The sequence below is a fragment of the Ptiloglossa arizonensis genome, chromosome 6 (assembly GCF_051014685.1).
Source record: "Ptiloglossa arizonensis isolate GNS036 chromosome 6, iyPtiAriz1_principal, whole genome shotgun sequence".
Taxonomy (NCBI): Eukaryota; Metazoa; Arthropoda; class Insecta; order Hymenoptera; family Colletidae; genus Ptiloglossa; species Ptiloglossa arizonensis.
In genome coordinates this window covers 337821-350945 of record NC_135053.1, presented here as the reverse complement: position 1 = coordinate 350945, position 13125 = coordinate 337821, and the positions used below count along the sequence as shown (strand labels likewise).

At 37.5% G+C, this 13125-nt stretch overlaps 1 protein-coding gene across 1 annotated transcript in view; it reads right to left on the bottom strand.

Annotated features, from left to right (window-relative positions):
* Positions 1–3347: 3347 nt before the first annotated feature.
* LOC143148111 (uncharacterized) overlaps positions 3348–13125 on the bottom strand; it is a 72210-nt gene continuing 62432 nt past the window's right edge. Inside the window, exons 5-6 of the mRNA XM_076314039.1 lie at positions 5108–5222; positions 3348–3565 (exon numbers count right to left, since the gene is read on the bottom strand). Coding sequence (XP_076170154.1) covers positions 3449–3565; positions 5108–5222 — 232 coding nt within the window. The 3' untranslated portion in view covers positions 3348–3448. The remainder of the gene's footprint in view (positions 3566–5107; positions 5223–13125) is intronic.

Below are 13125 nucleotides of genomic sequence, written 5' to 3'. Positions count from 1 at the left end.
GTCAATTTTCGGGATACCGTGTAAATAACAATGGGGTAGTTATTTCACAAACTTCCGGGAAGTAACTACGTCCATCTCTATTCGAAAATAATCGAAAGTTCGAGTGGTGGGTATTAATGGCCGTTTGTACAAGTACAACTCGACCAGAGAGTTACCAAGTTTGTATATTTCCATCAAAAATTTGGCAGAAAGTCGATAGGCAGCCGCAAGTCCATCCCCGCTTCGCGAGATCTCGGATATCTCGATGCAACTTTTACCGAGCCACCATGCTGGAAGTAATTCCTTTTCAACGCGAGAATCGACTCTTGGAAAACTCGACCTGTTATCTTTCCCTGCTCACAGCGATCGCCGAGGCACGTACCCCGGAAGTACACCATCCTCCCCTTTGTCGCGGTAAGGTCCCCCAGTTTCTTTCTCCTCGTTTTCAGTTCGCTTGCGATGCACGATGCACTCCCCGATGGAGTGCATAGAGAACGGTGACAGTTCTTTTCGACGCTGGCGTTCCTCTCGGCACTTTCTGGACAAACGATAAAGTCGAGGACGCGAACAAACGGCTATAGCTATCTGTTTTCCTGTCGGCGGTCTTGATACGAGACAAAGCGATGCGCTTAACCCTGGACTCGGGTCTGCGTGCTTCCCTTCGAGAAGTGGATATCGTTCCTTCGAATCGAAAAGAAAAAAAACGCTGCTCCTCTCCTCTGCTTCTAAATTGGACTATTTTGTGGCAATCGTTGGCTGTAGATCGTGCTTATCTCCCGTTGCCTGACTGGTCGTTATGGAGTTTCAAAACTGCAACGTGGAGATCCGTGCGTTGGCAGTCTCGATGTACGTCGTAGTCAGAGTGTTCAAGAACGTTTAGAATTAAGAAACGAAAGATAAACTCGTAACGATTTTTGGAAATCTGGAACCATTGAAACGGTCGTTCCTTTGGAGACAAAGTGACGTATGAGCAAGGTTCGAAGCTATCTTCGTAGAAATGGTTCCTGGCGTATGTGGAAATAGTTTTTCATGCAATTGTCGACTATCGGCTTTTTGTCACCGTCACTTTCCACATTTCGATTATCCCACATTCAGAGTCGAACGTCCTCGACGACTGCATAAGCAATCGAGGAACGAGACGTTCCGCGTCCGATACGACCTAGTTTCGACTTCTCGTATTTCACGTGTTTCATCTTCTCGATAGGAAAATTATCGATCCTAGCCGCTCCAAGGAAGCTGGAAGATTCGTTTCGATGTTAGCGTCTTCGCCTCCAGACAACATTATCATCATCGTCATCTTTATTTCGCGAAGCTGTCGCCAACTAGTCGAAAGGTGTTCCGAGACGAAAGAGAGGCAGAATGAATTCTTTTCGCGTTTCTATCGGCTCGCTGCCTCTTTTCATCCTTTCTGAATCGCTTTAAGAGATTCTCACCGCTCCAACTTCCTTCCTCGGGCCCTCTTTTCAATGCCCAACATTTTTGCTTCGTTCTTCGAACGTTTGCTCAGCGCCGCATGGGACACTCGTTGCAAAAAGGGCTCCACTTTCGTCGCGGGACGAGATAGAGTGCTCATTGTAACAAAAGTTCGTTCGTCGATTTTGTTTGGCACGTAAGAGTTCCGTGATTGTCGACTCGTGTATACATGGTCTAAAACCGGAGCGATTCGCGGTACTGGAGATCCAACGTTCGAAATATCGTTTCTGCTTTCTTCTCTTCGGCGCCAAATGTTCACGAGTGCCTTAACAGCGCCATCGAAACATCCGTCATAGGACACTTTCGATTCTATCGGCAGGAAATGAAGCCATTTCGACGAGATGTATCTCGCTTGTACTTTCTTCCCGCAAACGTCCTAGACAATCGAAGATCCAGTGAAACTCTAGCTATAGAAAACATGCCTCTTCGATCGGTCCAAGTTTTCTTCCGGTACCTCTTCACTCGATTAAACGCCCGAGTTTTAAACGCGTACGGATCCGTTCGAGAGTTGAAATTCAAAAGAATCGCTAACTCGACCACTCACGTAGATCGAACTCGGAGTCGAAAGGTTAGAATTACTTCGCCGGTGACCTAAATCTCCGATCGATGACACTTCCCAATCGAATATCTCCAGTCCGTGATCGATCTCCCAAAGAGAAAGCACCCGTTACATCCGCCCTGTTATTCGCTCGACTTGTTCCCGCGGCTGAAACCATTCTTCCGTCCCTTGAATTTTTAGGTTTTGACACGTGAATCGATAATGCAATTCCGTATCTTCCATAGAAACGGAAGACTCGGCTTTCCACGGGGGCTCGAGTTCCACCGATCGAAAACCAAAAACGAGAATCGCAAAACGATCGGAGTGATTCCCCTGGCCACGGTTGCATTCTGCGCTCAATTTTCTCTCGCTTCCCTTCGTGTTCGGGCTCGACTTTTCTTTCACGCGAGGTCACCGACAAAAGAATTTCATCCACGGTGTTGTTCCATCGAGCGTGAAAATAATTCATCACGTTGACCCGTGTGTTCCTTGGAATTCAGCGTGTTGAACAAATTTTGAGTCGAGAAAGAAAAAGAAATTCTCCGCGAGAAAAGGATTCGTTCGAGATGTCGGGAGTATTTCATTTTCTCGCTTCACTTTGGTAACGATGATCGAAACAGATATCCTAAAAACGATCTAAGATTGTTTTAAACACGACCTTTTGCACAGGGAGGCTCTCTTTTCTGAGATTGCACCGTGTTCACTTGGACGATGCGCGCGAGTCGGTCTTCCACGCTTCCTGGTATCTCTACGAATGACGAATACTTGATCGAAGTAACTACTTGGTAAATGAAAGCTCGTAACCGAAGCAGATCTAAAACGTCTCGGTTGTATCTTCGTCTATGTGATCTGTGGACGCTGTATCCGTTTCCTTGACGCGATTCTTCTCCGATCAGCGATCGAATCCAGGCATCGAACCACGACTGACCAACGAACAGCTTTCAAAACGTACACGTTGTGGCTCGTGGCTTCTGATTGCTTGATTAAGCTCGTCGCGGTGTCTGAAAGCACGTTCTCCCCTTTGTTTTCCTCGCGCAACTCGAGTTTCGTGTCAAAGAGAAACACTTCGCGCACGAGTGCAGAGAGGAACTTCGTGCGGAGGAACGTGGCAAACTTTCTTCTCTCTTCGCAGTGTCGTTGCTTTGATCGCGTCCTCCCTTGGTTTACCTTGCTCTTCCTCAAACTTTTCTCCGTCCCTTCCCCCACCCCCCCAATCTTTTCTCCTTCGTCGCTCTTGATACTCGACACTCCGCCCGCGAACGCGTGCCCCCTTTTTTCTTCTTGGTTTCTCTTCGAAAATAAAGTGAAAAACAAAAAAAAAATATATATATATATATATATATATACTTTGGCGAATCGGAAGCGGAGAACGAACGAAGGGCCCCGGTTTCAGCAGCACGGTGCTCGTTGTACACGGAAATCGTCCCCTTTTTCCGGCTACGAGTGGTGCTTAACCACTTACGTGGAGTACCTTGCAAGAAGCACCAGCAACACCGGTACTATTGTTTGCACCCTGAAGATACTGGCGTCGCTGCCGATTGCGCACACCTCTTCGGTGTAGTACTCGCAGTGTACCTAAAATCAAATCGTATCGTATTCCGGTTAATCACTCCTCGTGACGACGATGGACGACTGACGAAAACACGATCGGGCCAATTTTTACGATTATTTACATTTTGTTTTTTTTTTTTTTTTTTTTTTTATCCGTTCGCGCGCCGTCTGTACGACTATCGATTAAATTAGAAATAAAATGCGAGTAACTCTCATCGGACAAATTAAACGCTACACTTTTTGCGAATTTAGTCCTTTGCGTTTTTACAACAGTTTATAATCGTTACTACTCGAAACCGAGGTTAAGAACATTATTGTATCAAATTGAGATTCTTGAGCAGATCCTCTCAGAGATTACTGTGATTTTTTACGATGCGCGGAAAAAAAAATACGAAAGGCACAATACTCTTCTTTCGTTATTTTCGCGCAAAGATAAATGAAAAGGAGATAAACATTTTTATTTTAATATTCTCGCGATCCTTGAGCATTGCATCTAAACATTCAGAGTATACGCGACGCAGAAATATTTTTTGTCGTTTATTGGCTCGAACGTTTATGTATTATTTCACGACTTCGACATAAGGGGACGAATCAATTCCATAGTTATTCAGAGGAAACATTACTGCCCACTCGAATGGTAAATTTACTTTTGAAATTTGATTAGTTGCATCAACGAAACCGAAATTTAATTATCAAGAATATAATTTTGCTACGATATACAGAGACAACTCTATATTTAGAATTTCCTGTACGTTATAGTGGAATAGTGTTATTCACGCTAATTTTGTATTTATTGTATTAATTTTATTATAACAGTATATTACTATAAGTTATAATAAACCTACTCAACATTTTTTTTCTTGATATTCATATGATGTTCTCCACAAAAGATTCATTTGAATTTTTACTCAAAAATAGCATTCTCTGCTCGTAGAAAAACTCCCTGAGATCTAAGGTTTCTATTCTTATAATAATAGTAATAATAATAATACATCTTTATCGCACCAAAGTTATATACAATGTAAATTGAATAATACTCGATTCATAGAAGTTTATATATTGTTTTTAACTTCGTACGTAATGTTGCAAAGTGTTAATGTACACTGTTCGTTGATAATCTTGTTTAAACATTTATTTTATGCATCTGAAAATGTCCAAATATCGAAATTTGAAATTTACTTAAAACACGACTACCTGTACGTGACCTCTCGTTCAATTTTATTTTAGAAACAGTGTAATTAAAATCAAGGTAACTTAGTGAACAAAAAATGCACTTTCTGAACATTGACGTTTTTTAAAATAATTACTTCGTTGAAATTGATACTGTATATATTTTAGACCTTTAATGAGAAACATCAGACTTGCGAGGACAGCATCCGAAATTAAAAATTTATCATCGTCTCCGTATACGTGGCAGATAATCTATGTGCTTATGTATTTTACAATATACTTCGAGCTTCCAAATACATATTTTAAACAACTTCACGGTTGCTCTAGAGCTACATGACCGGACGTATCTCAAAGCGGTAACAGTCTCTCCCCAAACTAAGGGTGGCAAATATTTACCTTCGAAAGCGACTGCGACATTCTGTCAAGAAACTTCTTTGTAAATTGAGCTGCGCCATCGCCACATTGTCGGCGAACCGCATGATGCGAGCACTCCAAATACTCCTTGAAACCACTGAAACAGACATATTAAACCATCTTGATTACGTTCGATTATCAAGAATTCTTCTCTCGACTTCTCCGTCACATAATTTCTACATATCGATACCCTTATCGTTTATAAATTTTGAGCCTAAATAAGAATTGTTGTGGATTAATTAAATTCCTTATTTAGCCGTTAAGAGACAAATTTTTCGTTCAGAACTGATATTTATTACTCGTACAAATCGAACCCGTATTCAATTAAATTTGACTGACAGTAAATAAAATTTTGCCGAATAACCTCTGTATAGAACATTTGTGCTATAAATTAATAAAAATCGAACAGAATTTATTAATCGGTAACATAACGACAATTTGTTTTCAAATGCAATAAAATATATTTTTAACACTGCTAACACTGGTTAATTCTAATTGTGTCGCGGTGACATATGTATGTACCAAGTATTGTTTACTTATCAGTGCAACAATTTCGCGTTTAATTTGACCAAAGGATGTGTTTAAATAATCTTTTGCATTATATTACTATCGATCAAAGTTAATAAAAGCAACTTAATTTTGGATGGAGAAATTTCTTTTTTGTTTTACGAGGAACATTTTCCACAAATTTTCAAGCCACTAACATGAAACATAAAATGAGAACCTTTCTAAATTCTGTAACGGTTGCATAATTTTTCTCTGGCTTATTTAGTAGTTACAGGGTTACAAAAAAAAAAAAAACGCAATTGAGTCCGCACTATTTTATACAATACAACGGAAGAAGCAATTTCATTCCACAAATCGACCTGGCTTGCCCACATACAGTAACAAGAAGTGAGATCAGCATCCGCGCGGAATTAGTCATTCGGACTATTTTTAATTATACCTATAATTAAAACCAATCCAAACGATGTCGAATTTAGATTGATTTTCATTCGAAGAACTTCACCAACCCAATGCCAATATTCTTACGAAGATATAATAATAATTGTTATACAATTTTATTTACATTGGAAAAGAAAAGTTGATAGCACTGAAGAAATAGAAATAAATACGGTGGGGATGATTTCATTTTATTCGGCCGAAGAAAGAATCATAATAGGTTGCTCGATAAGTTTTGTCGTTCGATAAAAAATGGAACTATTACGTTCGTCGTTTTATTTTTCCAAAGATGATACTACTGTTCGATGCACATATGTGAAGTTTCGTGTAGATCTGTCGACTCATTCGTATATTTACAGTTGTTCAAAGTGGAAGTGTCATAGTATTTTTTTACGATGTAAAAAATGACAAAACTTATCGAACAATCTAGTATAATATGTGCACAAGCCACGGATAACGCTTGGAAATTAAAAATTATAATTAGATGACCACTTCGGTAACTAGATTAAAACTAAACATGTAATACAGCTTTAATCATTGTGACGACCGCACCATATTTTCAAAACCTCTACAAAAGAGACTTCGATTATTTGAAGAAAAATTGATATTTTCAAAACCTCTACAAAAGAGACTTCGATTATTTGAAGAAAAATTTTAAATACGCCATACATTCGGATTGACATGGCTTTTTCAAAACATGAACATTAATTTCGAAATGATGCGATTATATAATTTAGTATGCGAATGAATCGAATCGACCGAATAAAATAAATATGTATACAATGTGCGGTACAACCGAATACGAAGTGATTTTACATAAAACAACGAATCGAAAGTGTGAAATATAATTTTTTTTTTTTTTGTACAAAACTTTATTTTTGAAATGAAAAATTTTATAAAAATGTGGAGTACGAGTTAGTGAGAAAGTAAATTGTAAAAATTTCATTACTTCGCTACTTTTATCACAATTTTCTTAGGCAAAAAATACGGTAGACGGGTAATCATTTCTGATTGTAAGTTGTTACTTTTACACATTATACAAACATAATAGGCTTTAGTGCACGTATATATTTTCTTGAAAACGAAGTCTCGTTCAAAAAAATGTTATTCTACATCTTGGATAATTCTTTGCACGTAAAACCATCTCCCACTAGATTACGCTACTCGATTGAAAATATAACCGGAGACTTCGCAAAAAGAAGACATGCGCGAACGTGTTGAGTGAGACGTTATAATGTAATTCAAAATTGTTCTTCCTTTTTCCGTGCAAGAGTCCAATACACGTTGGAGTTTCATGAGATATTAACCCATGAGTTTAATCGACCATCTTACTCGCTAGTATTCATCGTCGGAAAGATGCTTGATCAAACCTGCGGATAAATCTCCAGTAAAGTAAACCTTTGCTGGTCCACTGGAGACTTTCACTATTTCCTCGAGCGTGTATGTGCTGTTAGCAAAAGTCCCTATCGATTGTTGTTAGCCATAACGCGCGTTATTACTGTATGAATTATCCACTGGTTATTATGAAATAATGGTGAATATAGTTTTAGGATATACGTGTACTGAATGAGGTAGTGGTAGGAAGAAAACATTAACAAAGCACACAAATTATAACTACCCTGACTACGCTATTCTTATCTCACACGACACGACACGACACGACACACTTTGATTCTTTTCCAACAATGTTCTCAAACACTCTTCTCTCGCACTTTATATTCTCACACGCATTTATTCCCTTACGTTCTAATCCTTAATCTTTCTCAGTCCGTGCATCTGGTCACGTTTGCCAAAAATTTCCCAGTCTGGCGCCATCTCAATTGCTCGTCTTTCACGCCTCGAAAACACTTCACTCGCTCGTCAATCTCAAACGCTTCAGTTTTTCTCCGGATCATACGCAATTCCTCTCATTTTCACGCATTACCGCAATATTAATCGGCGCACTTTGTAACACTTTTACCAGACGGATTCGATTTTTGTAATACTTGAAAATCTTTTCTCGAATAAACCATCGTTGACATTTTTCTTTGTCTTTATTTTAAACAGTTCAATATATTATATGTACACTTCGCATAAATAGCAGAATATTTTTTTCAAAATTTATTCACGATTAAATTTATTTGAAAATATTTAGTTAAAGAGGCATTTTTTTAGGAAATGATCACCGAGTCTCTCGGGAGTCGAACTGATTAATCTGAAAAAAGAAAAAGTGGAAAAAATTGACGTTATAACTGTTCAGATTTTCTCCGGGCCACGCGCAATTCCTTTCATTCTCACGCATTACCACATTACTGACGAAATTTCTTTAAGAAAGTGGTCCAGCTTTCTAAATAGATGATAATTTATAACAAATCCGATGATTGCAACCATCATCGATGTATATTGTTCCCAATTGGACAGAAGTGCTATTAGATAATTCGTTTCACAGAGTACACTCAGTACTAAAAGTTTTTGTGTGTCGAGAATCTAGATACTCGTTTATAAAAAATTCAAGTATCGAAGAAACATTCTATACAAGAATTCCTGTAGCAACGCATTTTACGAGGAGAATTCGTTACGTGAAACGAAAGCAGAATCGATATAGAAAGCTTTCGAAAGCTTCGCACCAAAAATAAAACTTGGATATCTTACATCTTCGTTCAGGATATAAATATATTATTACTAGACTGCGACTTTTATACATCTATTGCGTGTGCAAGTAAATATTTCATTAAGTAGAATAATAATATTAATTAAAGTGAAACATTAAGTAGTATAACAATATTAATATTTTCTTTTTCATAAGAACATATATTCTGCAAATATCTTGTACACGTTCTGAGCATTCGCATGCTCCATAAATATATAAAATTCGCGTGCCTCATGAATGTATAAAATCGTGCAAATGCAAAATGCATTCTAATCAATTAACTCATTCGATTCTCTACACTCCTTTCGGAACTATTTCTCAAAAACAACAGTTTTCAAAGGGTTGTATCTTGAGCGCAGTGTTCGCTTATAAAGAAAATCCGAATAAAATGAATTTTGAGATTTTTAAAAGCACGAAAGACGCAGCGCACCGTTCACGTCGTGCGAACAAATATTTCACGGAGGGTATTATTCGTGGGGAAAAATTGCAACTCCAACGAGAACGTATCTAGATTTTAATTAAACGTACTTTCTCGAGTTCGTTAAAATACTTCAATGAGAAAACCTTCGTAAAATTTCTTCTAACCTAAAAAATATTAATCACCGAGAGGTAATTAATTTTTTGTACGCCATCTGGAATTTTTAATTTTCGCAACCGCAGCTTATGCGAAAGCTGAAAATATAATCTCTCCCGATTCAAATGCTACGAATAGGTCAATTTCCTCTATTAAATTCTGAAAGCGAAGTAAACTTCTCGGTGAAGGACAGAAAGTAGACTGATTCGAAGATGGATTTACACGCTGTCAGTATAATATATCAGGTGTCCGCGGTGCCATAAATCGACGTCACAATGAGACACACGTAATTCCACCTTCCCTTGGAATAAAACTTCCCATCAGAGTTCTCGAACGCGAGACATTTGCCATTTATCAAACTGTAACAGATTGAACAGAGTACGTTCCGTTGTTTAACAACGCAACAAAAAGTTAAAAGATTCGTTCTATCTGCAGTGAACAGATTTTGCGATCGCAATAATTACTCAACAATTATCACACCGTTGGCTAAATACTTATTTCGTGTCTGTTACAATTTTCATTGCTACAACTAAACTGTGCTTCGGCAATTTCAGTTGGCAATGCATTTTCTTTTCGAAACCAATAGTTCATCCAAAAGTGCAGTATATAGAGTTCGCTAAACTGGAGCACACTGCATCATCGAAATGAGTAGAGATAGAAAATCACGATTCAAAATCAAGTGGCACTTACTATGGAGAAATTGTAAGTTGGCAAATCCTTACAGATTAAATGACAAAGAGGGAATCTAAATGACTTGCTCCGCCCATTATAGGGATAACATATTCCCTATTATTAACATAATAGGGAGACATATAGAGATCCCCACATTTAGATGCTGAATGGTCAAATTGCATAAGAATAAAATATTTATAAAATTAAGAGTACCTTTAGTACAGATCTGAACAAATATATAACATATTCTAAAGAAAAATGTTAAAATGTGATCAAAATTTGGATAGATTCAGCAGCTAAAATATTAACACATAGTTCCATGTGTTTTGAAGAATTTTAAACCAATAATTATTTACCGAAAATACGATGGCAAAGTTATTTAAAAAACAAACAAAATGATAAATTCACGAGAACAGCTGATCAAGAAAATTTTACTTAAATGTAATATTTGCATTGCCAATGTTTGCATCGACAATACTTGCATCGACAATACTTGCATCGCCAATACTTGCATCGACAATACTTGCATCAACAATACTCGCATCGACAATACTTGCATCGACAATACTTGCATCGACAATACTTGCATCGACAATACTTGCATCGACAATACTTGCATCAACAATAGGTACATCGACAATACTTGCATTGACAATAGTTGCATCGATAATACGTGCATCGACAATACGTGCATCGACAATACGGTGCATTGATAATACTTGTTGATGCATAAAATTTGTCGGGATTATATTACGGAAGGTATAGAAATCTTTTTGTTCCACTGATAGTTAATATTCTGGGTGTATGTCTGCGCCAATACGTTTCGTTATCTCTCCTTCGCGACATTCGTCACGCGATAGACCAGTACTTATTTGCGACTACCTGGGGCAGTAACGAAAATGCGTGTATCTCGAGGTAGGACGATTAATTTGATTCGTGATAACTTAAACCTAATTCACAATGGACCATATGCGTGTATATAGATCGAATGCTACAAGTATGAAGCAGTATATAAATCGCTAATACTAAACCGTAAACAGTGACTTGAAACGTGTTCTGAAAACAAGAAAAATTTATTCACTTTCACAACAAACCTAAAGTAACTTGAATAAAATTATCTTTGGTACAGAAATATACACTTTTAATGTTAAACGTAATCTTGATACAATATTTTTCCAGTAACTGATCGATGAACGTTGATAAAGTATCAATCGGTTTGTACATTTAGAGAGTGAAAATGCATCTAATCGATTCTTACTCAAGGGAAAAGAAATGTCACGCACTTGCGCGTTTCACTTCGCGGATATAAAAGGTTTAATATCCGAGGTTGTCTGCGGTGCTTGAAAAATTGAAAATATTGAAGATCGCTTCACCGCACTTAACGATAACACAAGCAACTCCGAACACCTTTATTTCAAGGGTAAACCGTACTATTCTGCCCTCTCGCCTCAGTAATAACAGGCCAACCTAATGAAAATAAAAAAGTGTGTTTAAAAAATAAAGCCACCTACAGCTGACAACTTAAAAATTCTGTGGGAAAATAAACGATCGAAAATAAATGGTTTTCAGAATCGATATGAAAAGAAACGAAAAAACAATAGGAAAATAATATTGGATATGTGTTTACTCGTACTGCATAGACGCGTTTTGTTGCAGTCTTTTCACGGAGTTTGTTTTTTGACGAACTCGCGCAAACACAAAATGGTAGAAGAGACTTTTCACGCTGATGGTTGTATAGAGGGCGTAATGTCATTAGCTTATCTCCGCCACGGTCTGTTGCTGCTTTTGAAATTGTGCATCACCCACTAGAAAAAGAACCGGGGATCGGACGAGAAGAAAGAGAGAGGGGCAGGGAAAGAACGGATACGGAACAAAAAGGAAGACAAAGATAACCGCAAAGGGAACCAATGAATAGAAAAAAGAAGCAAAGGAACAAACACACTGGGGGGGAAAAAATACAAAGCGAAATAAAAAAAAAGAAGAGGTAACAGGGAAATGTAAAATAAAAAATGGACGGAAGAGAAACGATGAATTATAAAATTAGGCAAATCGATATGGTTCGGATTGAAAAACCAAAAATTAAAACTTTAATAATGTAACAGTTTCAACAGACGCACGTAAGTTCGCGAGTAAAAGAGTTTTAGAAAAATGAAATCAAGTATCTAAAGGAAACTGGCTTTTCGCACAATTCAAGTTACTTCGTTCAAAAGAGATTGAATCCAAATCATCCGAGTAAGAAAATGGTACTCCACAATGATTCACCTATGCATAGTAAGCAACAATAAACCTCCGTATAATGAACTATTAATAAGTCGCGTAATAGAAGAATATCATCCGGTACACAAAAATATACCCAAACAAGAAAATCTACAAATCAATCATTTTTTATATTATATAATGTATACACGAGTATTAGTTTTTCAAGAATTTCTATCAACTCGAAAGTACACTTATGTACGAATTATTTTCTATTCACTGGTCTTTATCGCAATTCTTTTACGGAAGAACTAAGAAAACAAAGACTAAAAACAAAATTGAAAATTTTGTAATACGTGAAACAACGAAGCTCGAGAAAAACTTTCCATTTGTAAGATTGAAAATACAACTCACTATTCGCTAATTGCGTTTAGGTTGGTGCGACGTAAAATGGATAAATTGAAAAAAAAAAGTAAAGAAAGAAAGGAAACGGTAAAAGTTGCAAAAATGAGCGAGCGAAGAATCGAGCAAAGAAATGGAAAAGTAAAGGAGAAACGAAACAAAACGTGGAAGGGGATCGTCAGATGTGATGTAAAGGGAGGATAGAGAGGCGAAGAAAAAAGGGGTAAAAGGGATGAAAAAATAAAACAGGAGGGAAAGAGCCAGCGAAAAAAAAAGAAAGAAAAAATGAAAGGAAGAAAAGAGAAAGTGAGTAGAGCGTGAGTGGTAACGGCTGAGTACACGAGAGCGAAAAAACGTTTCAACGCATCCACCGTGTATGAACACAGCGGTGCCCTTAACACTCTTATCGCGTAAATTCAATTGCACCCTCCTTGCTGTGCATGCTCTTTTTACATTAAATCTTTGCGCACATCCTATTGCGTTTAATGTGCTTAATGGAATAACACGTTCAAAGAAAATGCTTTCAAGGTACCGCCGGGTACATTTTCGATCTTTAATTCATAATGCGTTAAAAAAGACCAACAA